The sequence below is a fragment of the Leptosomus discolor genome, chromosome 3 (genome assembly GCF_034619465.1).
Source record: "Leptosomus discolor isolate bLepDis1 chromosome 3, bLepDis1.hap2, whole genome shotgun sequence".
In the NCBI taxonomy this organism is placed as follows: Eukaryota; Metazoa; Chordata; class Aves; order Leptosomiformes; family Leptosomidae; genus Leptosomus; species Leptosomus discolor.
The window spans coordinates 49,688,723-49,709,848 of record NC_141393.1 but is presented as its reverse complement, the minus strand read 5'-3'; the positions used below and the strand labels follow the sequence as shown (position 1 = coordinate 49,709,848).

The following is a 21,126-nucleotide window of genomic DNA, read 5'->3' as shown; positions in this document are numbered from 1 at the left end:
GACAAGGTTGGCGTTCTACTTTGTAGTTATGCTTTTCCCTTCCTCTCCTCTCCTTCCATGTTTTTGTATTACTGAATATTTGGGCGGTTTTGGTTTTGTATGCTGGGATGTAGAGTAGGGTAGTGTGTCGAGTATCAGCTACTGACTCTGAAGGACTTCCGGGCTTTTTAGGCCTATGAGTTACAGCATACTTTAAACACTGCTGTAGTGAAATGCCAGAGCAACTGACATTCCAGAAATACTTTTTTTGCAAAATTAACACTGACATTTACAACCCCACAGTTAACTGCTTCCACTCCTTGTGATTACTTCTTGTTGGAGCGCCCTTTAAGTCATTGTTCTATGGCACAACAGAACATCCTGAAGTAGCTAGGGACATAAACTAAGTGAATTCAGTTGTCTGCTTCAGACAGAACAACTGTGGGATTTTTCTTACATCAGGTGTAAGACCTAAAAGAATCTGCCACCTAGTAAGGCTGAACATCCCAGGGTCTGCACAGCTGACCATCATCTCTGAAGGCCCCTAAGTACAGGTACTTCATTACATGTTTTCAAGCAAGAAAGTGTGCTTAACAGCAGCCTTTTATGACCCCTTGCATCTGCGTAGTGGAAAAAAAGTCCTTGCAGAAACAAGTCTTACAGAGCAATTACAAACCTTTGATCTTTGAAAATAAATGTTTAGATTCTATGATGGGGAAACTTAAACTTAGTTGTGTTTGGCAGGTTCGTATTGACATGGAATATCGTGTGAGGAAATGTAAACCTAGCCCATTCCAATTGTTTGAAAAACAAAAAAGCTCCCCAAAGTGCTTGTTGTTAAATGGAATTTCTGTTTGCCTCTGTTGTTGTAGGTTATTCCTTTAAATTCAATTAATATTGGACATTGAATTCATTTTTGTTCTGGACCTGCATCTTGCTAGGTATTAGTTGGACAAACATTTTACTAGCTTGTCTCAAAGGCGTGTGCCTGAACCGAACTGATGGGATTTCTCATGGTTCTGCTGCCGCGCTACAAAATCCTAAATATCACTTCAGTTCCAACTTTGTTGTTCTTTGTTCCTTTTCTTGACCTTCCTATACATGCTTCTTTAATCTTGGCACTTGCTGTGTACAAGATCTACTGTCCAGTTCTGCTAGTTGTCCTTGCCGGTTTAAAAAAGCTTATGATTTACACTGGGTGATGCTGTCGGAAGCATCACGTTGCCAAGGAAAATGCCGGACAAAGAGGGTTGTGTTTGCTGGGAGAACAAGTAGCTAAAACCTGGGCATAACAGCAGAAAGTAACTGTATACAGATCTGTATGTAGCAGTTCGGTTTCATCTCGCATGAATGTTTAAAGGCCGGATATATGGGTGACTGATTAGGCCCCACATTGTGAGAGCATTTTAAAATTTCATGTTCTATTGTGTTTTGCAGAGGGAATGTAATTGTCTCAGCAGCTTGTGAAATAAAGGTAAATTTGTATCGAATCCTTAGGAAAGATCCTTGGATAAACTAAACCGTAGTAGCAGTAGTCCTCCCGCCCTCAAGGTGTTTATCTGTCATATGAGACTGTGTTTCTTTTCTTGCTTCCCTATCAATAGGCCATTCAAGATTAGTGTTCAGACTTCCTCCTGTTGAAGATAGGAGATAACATTCAGCTTGGAAATCTTATAGCTTTGTGGATGTTGGCCACAAGTACATTTCTCTTACCCTACCTTATCAGCAAAGTAAGCAATGTGATGAGACTGGTGGAGGAAGAGTTTCAGCATTAAGAGTTGTTGTAGACAGAGGAATGTAAACATCTCCCTGGCTGTGATTGGTATCGTTTAACTTCCCAGTCGGCTCCCATGCCCGCCCTGATAAAAGACGATTTGATTCCTGCCGTGGGTCAGACCAGCAGCCAGAGCTGATGTTGCAACCTGCAACAGTTGTGTTTCTTTAGAAAATATTTCAGATATCTCTGATCTAACTAAGCTGGCATTTAAAAGCTGTGAAAATCCAGTGGTTTTTATCTTCCAAAATGATGGCAGGCAGTAATCTGAGCATGAGGTCTAACATTCTAAAATTTTCCACAGTAGTATGTGGGGCATGGCAGGGGCAGTTTGGTATAAGGATTTGATATTGATGTAGTTTGGGACATGCGGAACAAGTCTGAGATTACTAACCCTCTGTTTATTCTCTTCACGTCCATGCTCTGTTGAGAATAATTTAGGCTGTGTTTTCAGAGTGACTAATACCAAATGGTCAGGTAGTGCAGGCTTTACACAGACAGCATAGCTGTTCAGTTTGGTGGGATGCAGCAGTGCTCTATGGGAGGACAGATGATACTCTATTGATCATAGAGTTTACCCAGGCAAAGTTCAGCCTCCTTTCCTTTTTTAAAATCCAAGCTTTTAAGGCATAACTGTCAGACTAATCTGAGGTTCCTCACTGTGTCAGGTACTTATTAATCTGATACTAGTTATGGTATAACTTGATATACTGTCTCTTCAAAGCATGGTCTGAATCTGTCCAGGAGGAGGATAATATACATGACTGTATCATAAGGCTGCTGCAGAGAAATCTTTCCTCAAAGGTAGAGAGACAAAACCACTCTTTTCTGAGATGCTAAAACAAATTCTCTTTTCTGTTCTCTGTAGGTGTCTGTAGCTTGTAATGTGATCTGTGAGGTGATTTACTGTTGTCCGTTGTCGGGTAGCTGGTATATAGTGATGAGTGCATTACGTGGTTCATGAAGAAGTCGGATTCTTTGCTATTTACACAGGTTCTGTCTTTTATTTAGTATGTTGATTTTATACCCTCTCTACACAGTAACTTTCAATCAGATTCGCTTTGCATGTTTGAATATAGAAATTATAGCTTCAGGTTTTTGTACTTTCTTGCTGTTTTTGCTGCTATACCTATCAAGATGCTCAGTTGCATTTTTGAAGTGTGTTTATATTGCTTATCTTTTTGCCACCAGTGGTCTTGTGTTCTTCCATTGAATTAAAGCTTGAAGTTAAATTCAAAAAGTATACATTTCTAGCCAGGAAACATCTGGAAAAGGGTTATACATCAGATGGTAACCTGATGGCAGTCAAAGTTTCATGCAACAGTGTCTGTCTTGGGAAATGGCACTGTGATACTCTGCAAGGGTCTAAGCTAAACTGTTGGCACTAGTCGGGGCAGGAGGGCCAGAGCTATTTCAGAAATGGGCAGGTGTGTCACACAGCCTGTGAAGATGGCTGTTACTTTCTGATGCTGAAGCTGAACTTCTAAATAATCTGTCTGAATGTGGGACTGTGCCTTTGGAAGCAGTTCCTGCGACTAAGAAGTGAAAAGGCAGGTGGTCGTGTTAACATGCTGATGTTTAGAGTAGAGCTGATGAATTGCTAGGAGCGATTTCAAGGGAGGAAGGCCACTGCCTTGTGACTCAAAGCACTGTGCTGGAGGAGTTATCTTCTGAAGACTGAAAGCCACAAGTCTGGTCGTCACTGACTGCTGTTTGAAAGCCTTAATGGTCTGTAGATAACCATGCTCACTGCCATACCGAAATCTGAAACAGGAGCTTCTCCTGGTGCACCAGAAACTAAAAGAATCTCCCGAAGTCTGCTGGTCTTACCTTTTCACTTTTTGTTGCTAACTATGCACATTACTTCAATAAACTGAAGATGTTGTAGACTTGTCTGGCAACCATGCAGCAACCCCTTCTGGTGCTCTCCTCATCCTGCTTGCCAACCTGTACGAGTGTACCCTTGGCTTTAAGCTGCATGAAAGTTAAGGTGATTAAGAACCTGATTGTGGAGCTGATGTGGAGACAGGAACTGGTCAGCTTTCCTCTGTCAGAGAGCAGGTTCCCTGTGGACTCAGTGTTTCCAGGGGGTCAGTGTGGTGGGGGGGGGGCTTGCTTTTGTTCAGTTGCACTGCTGTGGGATATTTTTTTTGATGTCAGTGGCTTCTGCTCTTTTGGGAGATCAGAAAGATAGTAATAACATGTGGGTAAGATGAAATGCTTAGAATCGAGTCACTGTTCAATAACCTGAAGATGACAACTGGTGGAATATGTTCTTTGTATTTCAGATTTTTGTTCTGGACTCTGCTAACTTTCTGTTTAAGTGCCCGGAGATAATAGCGAAGCTCTTCGGAGAGTATGAGGAACACACAATTGGGGAAAATGTTTCCATTCCAGAGGATGTTAATTATTAGAGGGTTCTGTGTAAGTGCATTCTCTAATTCATTGCACAGTAATGGCTTTCATAGTTTGTTTAAAATCGCTGGGGGGGAGGAACTGGAGAAGAGTCTGGGATAAACAAAACAATACTAAATTTGGAGTATCGATCTTGCTGTAGGGGTTGGGTGGATGAGTCAGTCTGAGTTGGTCTTCTGCTCTAAGTTATCTTGGGAGATTGAGGGCAAGTGGGATAGGGAAACTGTTCAGCAAAGATAACCCTTTACTCATGTGGCCATTACAGTCAAAAGAAAGAAGTTGGGGGTCATGTACTGACTCCTTTTGCCGTGAGTATCCAGGAGTTTCCTGTAACCAAAACTGGAGAGAGAGGTAGCCATGTGATGACTCCACCGCCTTGCAAAGGATCATAAATGTTATTCGCCAGGGGATAAAAAGGGCTCAGCTCCATAGTTCCTTTGCTCTGGTCTGGAGCAGCATATGCATTTCTTGATTTAAGTCCTTAAATTCATAAGTGAATGAATCAGACTCTGTCTCGCTGCTGTCGTAGTTCAGGCGTGATCTCCGTATTTTCCAGGCAAAGTGTCAGCTTGCATGGTCTTCAGGAGACTGGAGTAGAGTAGTGGCACACATGAGCTTGTTATCTCCTTCACCCCAATCCCTTTTTAATTTCTCTTGGGTACAGCTGTTTGTATCAAGCACTCATGTTTGACTGCTGTTGGCAAGTACTTTACAAGTATGTTGCTAAAGCAGAGACTGGGCTCATGAAATCTAAATTCTGTCCCTAGATCTGTTGTAGGTCATCTGCGTTATTGTATGTGAGTCCTTTTCTTTTTGTGAAGACAAAAATAACGTTGTCCTCAGGGTGTGCTGTAGCAATACATCCCTCAAAGGTATTAAGAATATGATATATTTACCTTTGCTGCTTCCGCAAGGAGGCGATCTGGTTGGGTAGCTCTAGTTTGGAGAAGAACAGTGTACAATCTCCATTTGACCTTCTTGCTGGGGAGCGCTTCTCTTTTGAGGTGCACCTGTTTCAGTAATCCAAGTATTTAATAAAATCTCTCCTCCTCCTTTTTCTGTTTGGAGCTGTGTTCACTCTATACTGTTAATGGCCGTAGTCTGTTTTTCTTCCACCATGCTAACCGTGCTGAGAGCCCATGGACCTAGAGGATGTGAGTAATTTTGGTGTGTGCTCAAGCAGCTGCACTGGAGACAGGCAAATGTGGGGGCTCTAGTGAAGTGCCCAGGCCCCCAAATATAGAATCCAGCCACAAAGGCTGTAGGATTAAAGTAAGCCTGGTCACCTCTGATCACTTCCTGCACATGGTGCTGCAAGGAAAAAGCAAATGGTTGTTTATTAGGGAACAATTTAGGAGATTATATTTAATTCAGGCGCTTGCATGGCTAAGTGCTGAAATGCAGCCACCTACTATAGGGAATGTGCCAATTGCTTAAACCAACACTGTAGGATATTTAGAATAAGATAATTCTATTCTGTGCATATTGCATTATTTATGATGGAGATTGTGATGTGTTAATTGCTCTCCAGTTCAATAAAGGCAGCTTTTGCTGTGAGGAATTAATGGGCAAAGGATCGGTATCCGATAGTAGTCTGTTTTCCTTGCCACTGTAGTTTTTCTGTCTAAATTGAAAGCAGCTATCCTTTTTAGTGCTCTAAAGAGGGTTTTTCCATTGACTTTGACTTGCCTCAGTAATATTTGGTGTTTAATTGGAAGTGACCATGGGAGTTTCTGCTCTTTTGACTAGGCCTGTTCCATTTTAAAGCTTGAAAATACTAGATATTGAATATATTGCATCTCATGGATCACAGCTGGAAAACTGAAGGAGGGGAAGTCAAACCTGAACAGTGAGCAGTTCCTTGAATAATCACCAATTTACCTGCTGCTTCAGCAAAGAAACATTTTTGAGCGCTTGTATTGCAGTGGGGCTGTCAATCTGCCTGTACAAATAACACTCATACCTTCTAATGTTGCATAAGCAATGCAATGATCAGGCAGTTTAAATGAGGATAGGGGAGGATAGGGATTAAAACTGTTCAAGGAGATTTAAGTTGTCAGATAATCACTGGCAGGTGTCCCTTACTGGTGACAGATGGCTTAGGTGTTGTCAGAGGCTTCATGGCAGAGCAAGAGAGAGCTTCTCTTATACTTTGCTTCCCAAAGCCAGCCTGAATGTGCACTGGGATGCTTGGCTTCTGTTCTGGCAAGGCACCTTTGCAGGAGTGCATAGGAGAGCAAGCTGAAGACTGGCATTTATGGTAATTTATGAGATAGACTTATGAACATGCAGCTGCAAACAACTTCTTGGGTGATACCAAAGGTGTTTAAGAGATGGAAAGTAAACAGTCCTCATTAGCGTACTTTGCTTACCTGTTTGGTGCTGTTAATGGGCAATCTTTTGAGGCTCTACATACTCAAATTCAGCATGGGACTTTCCTCTTAAAAACTAGTGCCCTGTGTTAATTTTGGGTAAAGTGTAGTAAGGAGGTTGAGTAAGTTTGTTGCCACAGACTCTTTGGGTGGCTGGAGGAGTCCCAACTTGGATGTTCTCTCATAAACATGAATTGGCTCTGCCTTCTGCTCAGTGCAATGGGAGTTAAGCCGAGTCTGCCTTCACTCCACTGGTGTTATCTTGCTGACAATGTGCGTCTATTGCCGGTGAGGTTTATGCATGCATGTGTTAAATGGTAGTTTATAGGCAAAGCATAGTGTTTGGAGTTTCTTCATGCTCAGCTTTTGAATTCCTCTCCTGGGTACATCATCTGCATTAGTAGATATCTATAAAGTAGATGTGCAGTGAGTCAGATGCTTCATGTCAGCGTAAAGTAGTGTGATAAGCTACACCTGTCCTTAGTGGCTGAATTTACAGAAGCAGCTGGACTTGAATGTAAGCATTTGTAAATAGTTTTGCAGTCTTTGAGGAATCAAGTCTTGTAATATCCTACCAGTCACCTAGCACTGCTTATTTGCTGTTTTGTAAGATGACGGAGGAAGATCAAACAGTGTTTAAGTCTGCCATTATCGCTCGCTTCTCTGTAGTTCTGATGTGTTTTGTTGGTGAGCAAATACTGGCAGGTATTGAAGGTATGTCTTTCTGATGCCATCTTCCTGGAAATTCCAGCTATGGACTTGTTCTCTCCTGTTTTCACAACACGTTGCTGATTTCAGTAGAGTGAGAACAGGTTTCTGATGTGCTGAAATCAAACCTGGTGCGGATTTATACCCAGCAAGGGGATAAGCAGGAAGAAAGGATGAATTAATTCAAGTACAGAGCGTACTGCGTGCATCATGTGGTAGGGAAGTATCATGAGTACCCCTTTGGCCCCACAGCTACATACCAGCCTGGATCAAAATAGTTCTCTTCACACTTGAAAAACTTGAAGCAGCAATCCATTTAAAGTGTCGAGTGAAGATCCCAGGGTCCCACAAAAACCATGCCAGAGGTTTGGCAATGAAGAGTTTGTGCTTCATCCTTGGCGATAGATCCTCTTTGCAAAGAGGCTGAAGTTACTGGCATTGTTCATGAGGGCGTTGAACACACAAGGGTCTTGTGTTTCTTCCTCAAAGCCTCTTTGGCCAGGGTGACTGCCTGCTCTTACTGATTACACTTTCTGATACAGAGGCAGCAGGTTATCAGTAGTGACCTGTTCTGTAATGTGCACAGTTCTCTGGAGTGCTTTCAGGTAAAGGGGTTTTTGTGAAAGATAACCTTGACTTGCTTTATTAATATAGTGCCAAGTGCTCAATATGACTTGTCCTTTTATTTATTTTTCCCTGATGCTTTTCCAGTGAGTATTAAATATTTAGATGCTAACGTTTTTGGAAGTGTCTGCTAAAACAGATTGACTTGCCTTCCTGAGTCCCTTTTTTTTTTTTTTTTTTTATTCAGCCCAGATGGTGTGCTGCTTAAAGTGAGCAATGTGTTGCAGTGAAAATGGACTACTTCTTTCCCCTTCTTCCCTGCCTCCTTTACTTAGCTGAATGCATCCATGTAGCTCATATTTGGGTTGGATTCAGAATTAGTCAAAGAGGCTGCAGGGTAAATGTCAACTATTGGAAAGCTACCTCTGCCAGACTGAAGGGATTTCTGCCCCTGCCGTCAGGCGGTATAGCAAGTTGGCTGCACAAAACCTGACCTCTGCACGGACCTTACTGGAAAAATGGACAAGATGATCTAGTTTGGTCCTCTCCCTGTCTGTAGCACTGCTCCTCTTCGTGTGCGTGCACAGAGCCCCAGTGTCATGCTGTCAGCTGTGTGTGGAGTGGGCAGGAACGTCACGTTCCTGAGGGCTGGGAGGTAATGACCACACTAGGGCCTTCTTCGAGGTTTTTACATCTGATAGAGGAGAGTTGCAAAGTGAGGGAAGCCAATGGAGCAATACAAATCAAAACAGTTCCACATGTGCAGTTGTTTTGACAATTCTTTATCCACCAATGGACTTTCTGGAGATGGAGCAATGCACATAAGTTTCTGAATTCGTTGGCTATGACTCAAGTTGCTGTCTGTAACTTGCAGCTCTCTTCTGGCAGCTGATAGAGGTCATGTTTTAAGAGAAATAGTTGTTGCTTTGAAATTGGATTGAGTCCAAGTTCCATCTTCCCATTCTGCAGCTTGCATAGGGCTCTCAGCAAGTGACCTGATCTGCAGGTGTATTCTGTTTCCTATTTGGTGAAAAAATTAGTAATACAGTCTTGCTTCAGAAAAACATTGAGGATAAATTTATTGTATGACAAAGGAAACCATATAAACAAACAACTTACTATGTAATGAGTAAAACTTGGTATCTGCTCCTGGAATGTTGCTTCAGTTTAGTAGGGTAGAAGTATAGTGTTTATTTAAAGGAGTTGTTAAAAGTAACAGGGAGTCGACAATTTGGGGTGGGGGTGGGGGGGTGGGGTGTTGTTTCTTGATTTGTGTTTTTTGCTTTTTGAAACCCTAAAAATTTCTTGAATTATTTTGCTTGGTCTAAATTTTTTCATTGAAGTGTGGAGATCATGGCTAAAGCTTTTCAGGCAAGATAACAGCAGTAGCTCCAACAGGAGCTGAACTTCAGTTAGTCTGCACAGGAGGTTTTACAGTGCTCGAAATGCAGCCTGTTACCATGTTTTCTCAGGAACCCCATGATGCTTGGGAAGGAGAAGACAGTTTGGTAGTTAAGGCAGGTAGCTGTGAGACCTGCTGTTGGTTCTTGGACACCAACTTGCCCAAGTCTAGAAGAGGGCTCACGTAAGTGCTGACAGCAGGATTTTTCATTTATGAATAGGCGCAGCTTCCATGTGGAAGGGGACCAGGCTGGATGAGAGATGTAGGTATGAGGTTAGACAAGAAGATACCGCAGAGCAGCAGAGAGAGATGCCATGAGAACGGCACCTTTTTGGTATCGGTGCCTAAATGTGCTGCCTCGGTGCTTAGGCTGTGAGAGAGCAAAAGCCTCGGCAATTCCTAGTTCTCTTACCAAGCTTGAACTAACTCTGTTTTACAGCAGAGATTTAATTTTAGCCAGGATGTTTCAATTTTGTAGTTTTTGAGAACTTGTAAACTCTCTCTAATAAAAGTTATGACAACTACCAGGAAAGTCTTTCAGTGGTACCATACTGACCTGAAAGCTGGTTTTTGTCGGGAGTGTGGAGAAAGGAGTTAGGTTCTGCTGTTGAAGCTCTTGTGTGCTTTATAACAAACTTGAGAACATGGAATATTGGCTGTGCCTTTACATTGCAAAGAATACCCCGGTATTGTATCTTTCTTGTGTCTTGATGTTGTGACAGCATGCTGTAGTTTTGTAATACTGCAGTAAGTTTTCTGCAGTTGGAGGCAGGGGTGTCATTAGCACCCTGGGAGCTGTGTGCTAATAGGAGGTTGTGTAATGCTGACAGTTTCACCCTCTGTAGCTGTTTTGAGTGGTGACTTTGGTTTGGTGATTACGTACCAGGTCCAGGTCAGTGATAGGAAGACTGATCTGAATGTCTTCAATCAAAATGTTACTGTTTAAGGAAAAAAAACCCAACAAAAGAACCCTTACTGGTTGAACATGGAACTGCAGAACTTAGCGATATTGTCAGGCTGCGCTAGCCCGGGGGTGGTTATTGACAGCACTTCATCTGTGGTGTTTGTTTCATGGCGGGACTAGCCAAGGACAAACCGCTCCCAGTGTGTCATGCCAGAGTCCCTAAATCTAAATCAGCAGTGTGGGGTACAGTGCTTCCCCAGGAGCTGCTGGGAGCAGTGAAGGCTCTCCCTGAGTGGGCTGGAGCTGAACTTCTCCCACTCTGCTTGAGGCTGTAGCCTTTTCCTGTCATAGTGTAGAGAGCAAACCTCTTTCTTGATCAGAAGAGAATGATGCAGGGAATGACACTGAGGTTTGAATGAAACGGCTAAAAACAAAGAGATGTCAAATTGCCAGCTGCATAGCCTGGGCTCACTTTTTGCTGGATGTCCCTTTCGTTAAGGTACTACAGCAGGAGAGTTACAGGGAGCTCTGGGTGTGTCGCCAGTGGCTGAGATTAACATCTTCCAAGGCAGATGGAGCAATTTCCACCTTTTTCTGAACTACCTTGTCCTTTAACAGCTCAGGGCAAATTTTCATTAACATATCTGCTCTGTGCTGCCGTATTCTTAAAACATCCCCGGGAGAGTCATCCATTTGCAAGAAACAACGTTTGAGAGGAGATACGTTGTGTGGGGCAGACACAAGCGTGAAAGAACTCTGTGAGGCGTTCCTATGATGTGTCTTTTGCTACAGTGATGTAAAACTTAGCAGTTTTGCCTTTGTCAGGGATGGAACATTTTGCAATGTTGCAGAGGAGGAAGGGAGCCATCTGCATTCATCTGATTCAGGAGTTTCTGGAAAGCCTCATGCTTAGAGGCTTGTTGTTTTGGCAGCTGAGTTCTCTAAAGATACCTGTATGGAGCAGGTTCCTCCCTGGGACTACCCCAGGAAAGGGTCTTCCCTGAAACTGCTGGTCGCAGCAGCTGTGATCTGCTCTGTGCCCTGTCCGGCATCAAGAAGTGGGGCGCTTGCCATGCTGCTTGCCCCCCAAGCTCGGGCGTTCCCGGGGAGAGGGAGTGGGGCTCCAGCAGGAGCAGGAGGCAAGCTGGTGCAGGGTGGGCAATGGCGGGAACCAACTGCAGCTCTGCCGCTCCCCCAGGGTTCCAAAAGCCATGCAATTATCCTCAAAATAGGGAAATTACTAAGTTGCGCATCGGCTTCATTTGTTCCTCCTGGTTTTGAACCATGAAGATACATGGGCAGGCAGGGGAGCTTATTTCTGTCACAGCTCCACCCTTGTGTGGGAAGATTTGTGATTATGATTTTTGCCTGGTCAAGTGCACCTTGCCTGGGGCTAGTCTGGAGCATGACCGAAGAAGACAAGGGGAAGGATATTCTTTCTCTCATCCTCTGCCTTGTCTTGCAGGCCCCCTCCCCCCCGCCCCTCCCAGCTCGACAACATGATGAGCTATTTTTGAAGTTTGTGTTTCTGTGATACCTGTGTTCCAAAAATAATGAGCAAGGTGCTGAAACACAGTAGATGGAAGTGACTGACTAGGGCTGTGTTTAACCTTGAAGGCAAATCTCCAGATTTCCCTCTCATGCTGTTCTCTTGATCTCCAGTATCCTGCTACTAAACCCCCTCCGCTTGGCAGGCTGTGCCAACTGCCTGCTGACAGATGTATGCCAGGGGACTAGGTTAACACCAAGGAGCTCAATTCTAAATTTGGTCAGCAGCACCATGTTTAAAACTTTGTTGAAAACCTGGTGTGAACTAGTCAATGTGTTACCTAGTTCCTAGCCCTTGTGTAACAACAACAACAAAATATTCTGCAAGCTAAGTACTGATCTGAAAAAAGCGTGGTAGTGTGGAGCTGAGGTCTTGTAGCCTCATCTGTTTTACGTGTGTTTAGACTGACCCTGTGAAGGGGGAAAGGAGAGGTGGTGGTTTGGGGGTTGTTGGTTTTTTTTTCCTTTTTTAACGATCTTTGCCTTGACCTGAGGATACATAGAAGGCTGTATGTATGTTCCTAGAAAGAAAATAGCAAGAAAGGAATCTGTAGAATGGGGGATGTGAGTGGAGAACAGGTAAAATGATAATTTAGGAAAAAGAAATCATGATAACATGATGACAAAATAACCGGAGTCAAGCTCAGTGTCTCATCTTCATTCAACCACCGATAACCAGCCTGCTCAGTGAGTGCTTTTGCTGCCTTTTTCAAAATCCCTTGCAAACATTCCTGTCTCTTGTTTGCTGCAGAGAGCCAGCTGTTGCCTGGAAATAACTTCACAAACGAGTGCAACATTCCTGGAAACTTCATGTGCAGTAACGGGCGCTGTATCCCAGGGGCCTGGCAGTGCGATGGGCTGCCGGACTGCTTTGATGACAGTGACGAGAAGGAGTGCCGTAAGTGACCATTGCGATGACCCTGACATGCTTAATATCACAGGTCTTGGCTAGGTAGTGGTACTGATGTGTTCCAAGTGTATGTCAGGTAGGTAGCAAAACTACTGCCAGTTTCTTAATTTAGCTATTGTTAGAAGAAATGTACAGCCTTTCTTATTATTTCAGGTCTTAAACGTTCTTCAATTTGTCTGATTTTAATACAGCACTTGGTAGCAGGTACCTAAACCCCTATTCAGAGGTGGATAAATTGAGACAGACTTGACTTAACGATTCTTCCAGTAGAGCACCGATGCTCTGTGATTTTTAAGGATCCTGTATATACTACTTCAGCACACTGGCCTTTTGCTGCAAGTTGACCTCCACTATCATCAAGACTAGTTCCTTTCGTTTCATAATTATTGACTGTATCCTGTTATTTTTGTTCTCTCCTGTCAAAATTAATTCTTAACTACCTGAAAGTTAATACTAACTTTCTGGAAAATAGACCAAATGAATTGACTAATAATGTTTCCGTGTTTTAATCCTCCTACGGAACTCTCAGGTCTAGAGAGCTAAAAAGTCTGATCTGCTTCTCCTCTGCGATTTCATTTTTTTCTTAGCATTAATTAAGCTTAGTTAATGTTACTCAGCCATTAGTTAGCATGAAACTTTCTAGCCTACATGTTTTACCCAGACAGCAAGATTATACTGCAGCATGGCACTATAATTTGAAATCCATTTGGGAGTGATAAAACCTCAAATTTCATGTGATTCTAGAGTGACTGAGAAATCTCTGAGATGTAAGTTACTGCTTTTTGTCTAACAAATGTTGCTGCTTTACATACCTACTTTATGGAGATCTTCATTAAACTTAAACCAAATTATAAGCAGCTTATCTTTCCCAGGACATCATTAGCTTTGCTTACAGAGCAGAAGGAAGAAAATAGCTTCTTCCAAATTAACTGGCTAGAAATCCCGTGTTTTGTTAAATGCCCTTGCTTTTTTAACTTGATGCCTTTTCTTTAACCCTAGTTATCCATCCCTTTTAAAATAAGGGACTTCAATAATTGTGCTGTGGAAATTTCCATACGTAGTTCTGCTTTAAGCCAGTGAGCCGTTCTCCCTTTCTAAGGTGTTAAAAGTATCTGTATAAAATATCTGATGCTCTACAGTCTTTATAAAGCATCAAGCTTGTGGTGCAATGTTGAAGACAGGTTAATATTATTTTTTTCTTAGATTTTAACATCTTGGGAAAGGATGGAGCTGTTGGAAGGATTGATCATTGTCATGCATGTCTGTTTAAACCCAAGCAGCATTTATACTAGAGGGAGCTTTGGCAAGAGTACAAAATGTCCAGAGTTCCACCTGTACTTCTCGGTGAGATGTTCCTGGTGACAAGAGCTGTGTGGCGCTCAGGTTCCTCGTTACTTGGCTCCTGGATATGCTGCTAGCGTGGCTTTTAGTGTGCTGTTTCTGCTTCTTAAAACAACAACAATTCTCTGTATGTATAGGTACCAACAGGGAGGTTTTTTGTCTCTAAGAATGTTGTCATCCTCTGCCTTGCATGAATTTTTGTTTCACCTGATGCAATTAGAAAATCTTAATGAAGATTTTCTTAATGAAGTCTGGGCTGGGTATTTACCCATGAATTAGTAACAGGAAAATATGCTTTGTGACTCTCTGTTCAAAAATTTCCTTACCAAAATCTGTTGGATCTAGTGAATTGCAGACAGTAATGAACATAGTAACTGACAATAAAATATAAATAGCTGCACAATAGCAGTTCCTAAAAGTTTTTCTTGTCATGAAGGACTCAAATAAACCTCACTGATCGAGGCTATGCTGCAACTATGAATTTAAGTTTCTGTAGAATTGTTCTTTGTTGGGTTTTTTATTTAAATACTTCTAGCCCACTTGATCAGCTAACAGTTTTCTGGATGAGCATCCTTTTGATCCTGCCCAAATTAACAAAGATAATTGGACTGTTCTTTCCTCTTCCCATACATCTATCTGCTATCTGATCACCTTCATAAATGTAAAATTAGGATGGAAAAGAGACAACAGGGAGAGCAAGGACTTTGTATCCTGTGCTGGCCTGCTGTTAGCAGGTCAGATAAGCCAAAACAGAATGGAGATAATGCTCGTTTGAATCTCCAAATAAAAAGTGAATATTTGTGCAACCAAGGTTCTGTGATGTATCCAGAGAGCTTCAGGCTGCCTGTTCTGCATCTTCATTCTCTCCATTTTGGTAGGCAGCTTTTAACTCTGTGTATGCTGCTGTGAGAAACACATCTATAATGAACGGCTGGTGTGTGGGGAGTGCTGGGTAGTTACAGTGTGTGCACCATGGCAGAGACATGGGGTGGGAGTGGAGTCACTGGGAAAAGGAACGACAGCGTTAGTAAGGAAGCTTGGAGGTTTTACGTTGTTAGTTGTTGGCTGATGTCTGAATTGAGGAAGTTGGTTTGCTGTCTCAAGGATCGATGATCCTTCTAACCCAGGAAACATCCCCTTTTTAAGCCTGCTAAGCACCTAGCCCTGCTAGTCGCTTCAGAGGGACTGTGCCTTACATATGTGAGTGTATACATACAATGCATGTAGCTAAAAAAATTTGGTTTTGCTGTTTTGATGAATTTTGAAAATGGTCCCATTCTTACAGTGGACTGTTGCAGCATTACCAACCAGTCTTTTACATCAGAAAATAATCAGAATTTGGATGGGCTTGTACAGCCCGAGTCTGGTGTTAGAGGAGTTCCTAGCTCAGGCTTAAGTCATTGAAAGGCAGCCCTAGCGTCTTGTCTGAGAAGGGCAAAGGAAGAAGAAAAATCAGAATTGTCTCTCCTCCCCCCTCCAGCTTGTGTCAGTCTGTAAAGACAGGCTCCCAGACTGCTTCAGGCTGGGAAGAAGTCTGGAGGTCATATGGTCCAGCTGCCTGCTCAGAGCAGGACTAACTTGGATTGAGGTTGCTCAGGGCCTTGTCTGGTCAAGTTTTACACATTTCCAAAGACGGAGAGTCCACAGCCCCACTGGGCTGTTCCAGGGTTTGAATATGCCCACTGGGAAAATTCTTTTCCTGATAAATGACCCATTTCCAATGATGAGATGGAAGCTGAACCAAACAATTTTTAAAGATGTGCGGTGCAATTAGAATTGAGATCCTCTGGCCTTAGTGAGTGGGAGAGGGGCATGTAGGAGCCCAGGAATTGATCTTCTTGACTGCAGAAACAGCAGCTGAAGAGTAAGAGCAGTTGACATTCAAAACGTGTAAGTGCGCGCATCACGTCTGGTTGTGCCATTGTACCAGTGCAGGTTGTGTTACTTGTCAGACACCTCCAGGGAGAACAGCCGTGCCTGATGTCGTGCTAGTACTGCAAGGATTGGAGCATGTGTGTGTATAGATAAAGGCATAAAACTTTTTTATTTTTTCATCATTTTAGTCTAGGCTTTGTTAACCTTCCTCCTATCAAAATAGGACTCTCCTTACTAAAACTTACCTTGCAGCACAATTGGAGTCCTTTGTTTTCTGTTGCGATGCTGCTTTGCATTAGCTGAGCTGTTGATAGTGAAGACAAAGCTGTAGGAGTTGCATTAGCAGCATGAGATGGCTGAGTTCCCAGTGTGTTACTACTGAGCCATGCTTTAAGCTGCTTTGTCTGTGATTCCTCATCGACTAACTACTTCACGTTGAAAGGCTTGAACCTTGCTTTAAAGTGTTTGTATGTGAGTAGGAGTTTAGTTACAGGATTCATTTGGCACTGTGGACTGGTATTTCTGTGAAGACAAGCACGCTCTGTTTTGGCGTCCCCACTGAGGAGGTTGCATGCATGCATGTGGTTATGTGCAGAGTCTTCTTCTCTCTTTTAGATTGCCCTATGGTTGGACATGTCTGTCCAGCAATATTTTGTCAGTTCCCTTGCTGTAGCATCTGTCCCCCTTCAAACAGGAAACTTACGGCTCATGGTCTGGTTCTCATTTTTTGTGGCCAGTGAATCAGAAGTGCTGGTCTGGGGGTGAGAAGGAAATAAGATGTAAAGCAGAACTACCTGCACCTTGTCCCTTCACGTCTTATCTCCTCCCTCTCTTTCTTTTGACCCTTTTCTGTCTCCTGCTTTGCAGGACCACATATCAGTTAGTGATGGCCCTTTGCTTGTGGGCTTTTTCTTCATCTTCCCCCACTTGCTGGAATCCATACCATCTCTCATCTTCCTTGCTTCCCTTGTGCCCTGACCGCTGATCAGTTTAACACTTCCCATGCCAGCTGTCTGTGTGCTCTTTAGGGCACAGAACACCCCCTGTTCTATTTGCCTTCTGTCATGGCAATGGGATGATAGAAAAATTTTATCTGGTCTTGTCTGGAGAGGAGGGTTGAGAGAGGGGATAAGCTGACACAGTGACTGGGCATTGTTGCAAGTAAGAACTGCTTCTCCTTGGAGCAGAGCATCTCTTTGGCTTTTCCTCCAAGTCACTTATTGAGCTTGAAAAAGACTTAATTGACCATAGCAGTGCAAATGTTTTATGAGTATTTTCAGTTCTCTGTAGTTGGAGTAATCTGCTATCATCAGGGCATCTCCCAAAATGGAGAACCCTGTTGTAGTTCATTCCTGCAGGTTCTTGTCCGTTGGATTGCTCATCAGCCTGTGTAGTCCAATATTGGTCATCCAAGTTTCTTTTAAATGTTAGTGGGCTTTTAACTACTACTGCTGCTTTTTAGCTGTGTAGATGATTTATAATGGAAGCTGAGGCTCCTCTTGACAAATGCAGAATCTTTACCAACAGGACTTTCCTGGGGAGCTTATAGGTGTTGATTGCATAGCTACTACATCCTGCTCTGGTTGCATACCAGGCTATACATACCTGGGGTTAGTGCTTTCACTGGTCAGGTGGGAGCTGCATGCTGTGAGCCGCTCTGTTCTCTGTCCGTTATCAGATACGGAAGATCCAAAATGGCACAAAATAGAGGACCTGAATGGAAAGTGCCTAGAAGTGTGTGCTTGCATGTTTCAAAATATTTTGAGGTAAATGGATTATCTTTAGTGCTGCCCTCTATACCTGCCTGCTGATATATTCCTTTGGGGCCAAGACCTGCATCACACTTTTGGAAGGGTGTTCTCCTTGAGGTTTAAGAGTACACTTAGTTAAGCTTATTAATTTACTCTGTCATCTTTGTTTCCTCTTTGCTCTTTGTACATCTTCATATTGGATTATTACAGAAAGAACAATGTGAACACTGGAAAGGGCTTTTGTCAGCTAATGAGCAGCAGCTAGTGGAGAGATAGCATGTTGCTCCCTTTTTCTGCTAACGAGCAGCAGATGGTGCAGATTCAGAGCATGGCAGATCATCCATGCTAAGTGCCTGGCATGACAGCCGCCAAAATTAGAGACATACCGAGTACCCAGAAGTCTAGATTTTCCTTCATCGCTCTTCTGAGAGCTATTTCTTACCTGTCAAGTTTGTGTTCAGCTGTGAGCAAGTAGTGGCACACAGTGGATACAGCGAGTAGCTGTGTTAATCCAGGAGCTAAAGAGTGTAGGCTGTGGGCTAGAAAAAAATCCTATGCAAGGATAGCCTTGAGGCGGTGTGTTCTCACGTTAGGAACTTCTGTCTCTCACATGTTTCTGTTTCCAGCTGTCACTGTTGCTTATTCAACACAAACATAACAGTAAAGCGGGTTTTTGAGTCGGTGCTAAAGGCTGAGTGATTGGAGTGTACAGATGCCTGAGCAACAGGGCTTCATCAGTGCCTCTGAGGATGTGTTGCCAACACACTTCTGCACTGGCTAGCAAGAGCTGGCCTCTGTAGGAACATCTGGAACGGCTGTAGTAAAAAGCTCATTTCATCACCAGCAATCCATCGTCATCAGACCTTGTTCTGATTGTCCTTCAGACAGAGTCTTTTATGAGCAAGTCTTCTCCATGCGGGAGAATGTCTTCATTAAATGAAGTGCTATATGAAAATGGTTAGTTTTAACTAGCATTCCCCAGGCAGTATTGAAGCTACCTGCCAAGCAGGCTTCCGCTAAAGGTCAGCTTCATCTCTTTGTCTCTTACCTGAGACACATGCTTGCAGGGAAGCCCTTGTGGTCAGAACGGAAGAGTTTCTAATGTCTGGGGTCCTGGGTTGCACTTGGCGTGGTGCGGTGAGCCAAGCTTTGCTGGAGTCCTGCACCAGCAGGCTAACTCTCATGGCCCTAAACGCCTGTGACTTGTATTTGGGCAATCTGAGAAACCAGTTTAATCCACGTGTCTAGCAGATCTGGTAAGGGCCTTTCTGTATCAGAGAACTGAAGCCCTTGGAACCCATGCTGAAGCCAGGGTCCTGGTGACAAATACCCTAAGGAACTCCTAGATCTGGTAGGTTGCATGCTGTGGTGCAAAGATAAAGGGCTATGTTCAATTCTATGAAGTGTTTGGGGGGGCATTTATTAATGTGTGGTGGGAGTGTTTTCTGGTCTGTGTTTTAACGGTTGTAACCATGCTTCTACTGTTGTTTTTGCAAGCATTTTTGACTGTCTCTGGCAGGTTAGTAGAATAATATTTGAGATAGTGCTGTAATTACGTGTTCATTGCTGATATGTTGGCACATTAGTTCTCAATTTCATCTTCTCTTATGTGTCTCTTAACCATGTTCTTGGTTTTACCGGTGTAAAAAAAGTTTGAACTCAGGTGTTTATGTATAATAAAAATGCCCTATTTTTTTCCCATTCCATTCTGCGTCTAACTTTTCTATTTTGGGTGTATTTTCAGCTCCATGTAATCTATCTAAATGCACACAGCTCTTTGTATAAATGCTTTATAGACTCAGAAGACTTTATAAATCTTCCCATGTCATCAGGAGGTGATGAGAGGGGGTGGGAGATGTGGTACCACTAAGCTTGAGCATTCAACGTGCTTGTATCTGCACACTTGCTCTTACTCTTCGTTGACCCTGCACTGGTGGGTAATTAGTCTGGATTAGTAATATATTGTAGTTTGAAAATACAGCCTGCCATAACCATTTTTAAGTTTCCCCAAGGTTTCCTCTACCTTACTGTTCCATCTCCAATTTAAAAACTACCTATCAGAGAAATGTTTACTGCTCCCTCTGGTGTTCAGTTGCAACAGGTTTTAGTGCTCGACAGGTTCAGGAACAGAGTCTGTGGGAAAGTATAACAAACAATTGCACACAGTCGTGGATGAGATATAAAGAGTCTGTTCACAAGAATGCTAAATGAAACCCACAGTCTGCAATTAGCAGCCTGCATTTCCTAGATTATGTGTAGAATCCTTTCCTGTGCTCTAATACCTTTCAGTTCGGAAACTGAAACTCTCAGAGAACAAAGCAGGTTGATTAGGTTTTCATCGTCAGTGTGGTACTTCAGGTGCATTTTGACTGGCTTAACTGCGTCCGATTTCTACGAAAGAGATAGTTTTTGAAGAACTGTGTGTATTAAAAGCTGCACAGCATCAGAGGGGTGGAAATTAAAAAATAAGAAAGCCCACTGAAACTAACGTCATGGCTGAGAAAGTTGCTCTGTCGTTGGAGAAGCTCTCGAGCGCAAGAACTCCTATGCTGCCCAGTGCAGCCCGCAGGGAGGAGAAGGATCGAGTGGGGACTGCACCAGCTTCAAACCTGTGTCATATGCCTGGAAGCCTCAGGTGAGGACTGTCAGATTGCCCTCTGATGTGGGGTAGACTTCAAAAGAAGGCCTTTAGATTTATTGCTGTTCACTGCTTTTAAAAAATAAATAAATAAATTCACAGAGTTTGCTCTTAATCAGGAGCATGCTTTGTGTCTGCCCTAGAGGACGATCACAAGCTGGAATTGTATTAAGGCACATGATATACCCATGCTTTTCCATTTGTAAGCCCCAAAATTAAAATGGAGGCACAGACAAAATTTCCTAGTAAGTGGTCGTTACCGTCAACCCAAATCACCCTGGTGACAGTCTGAATTTAGATGTTTGTCCTCGCCTTTCCTTAGGCTTTGCTGTGAGAGCAGTCAGATTCATGACTTCCACACTGCTGAGAGTAAGTAACCAGATCCAGTAGCCTCTTTAGAAGGCAGAGAAAAGGTCTTGTGGAGATAATGAGTGCTGCAATCTCTATAAGCTATTTAATGACTGCTTATTATGATAGTACAGTTATTACAGCTGAAGATGTTTTGCTTGTGTTTAGCCACTCAGCAGAGTCAGTCTAATGAATGGCTTTCATGTACAGGAACAAAGGGCACAAAATAACTGGCTGCTCTCCTAAATACTAGGCTTTGGGCTCAACAAGCAGGGCTCAGTGCACTGAAGAATGAGATGCAGCGTTTTGTTAATAAGAAATGTCTGCCCAATTCAGAAGGGGATTTGTCTGAACCAGCTGAGAGCTCCTAGATATACAGCAGTGGGCCAAGACCCTTGTAGGACTAATCTTACCCATCTGTAAAGATTACTGACTTTGAATTGTTTAATGTATCAGTGGCCTCAAAATATGATTCTTAAAGCATCAGTTAAAGCCTGGTGTTAACTAAGGCTAATGCTATAGAAGATGAGGGGCAGGGTGGTATTTTAAAGAGATGCATTCAGGTTCCTGTGATTAAGATCTGGCATTGCATACCTA

General features: G+C 43.0%; 1 protein-coding gene across 1 annotated transcript in view; it reads left to right on the top strand.

Annotated features, from left to right (window-relative positions):
* The first annotated feature begins 7,151 nt into the window (after positions 1–7,151).
* Positions 7,152–21,126, top strand: part of LDLRAD3 (low density lipoprotein receptor class A domain containing 3) — a 77,516-nt gene continuing 63,541 nt past the window's right edge. The window contains exons 1-2 of the mRNA XM_086463001.1: positions 7,152–7,254; positions 12,346–12,564. Coding sequence (XP_086319127.1) covers positions 7,152–7,254; positions 12,346–12,564 — 322 coding nt within the window. The remainder of the gene's footprint in view (positions 7,255–12,345; positions 12,565–21,126) is intronic.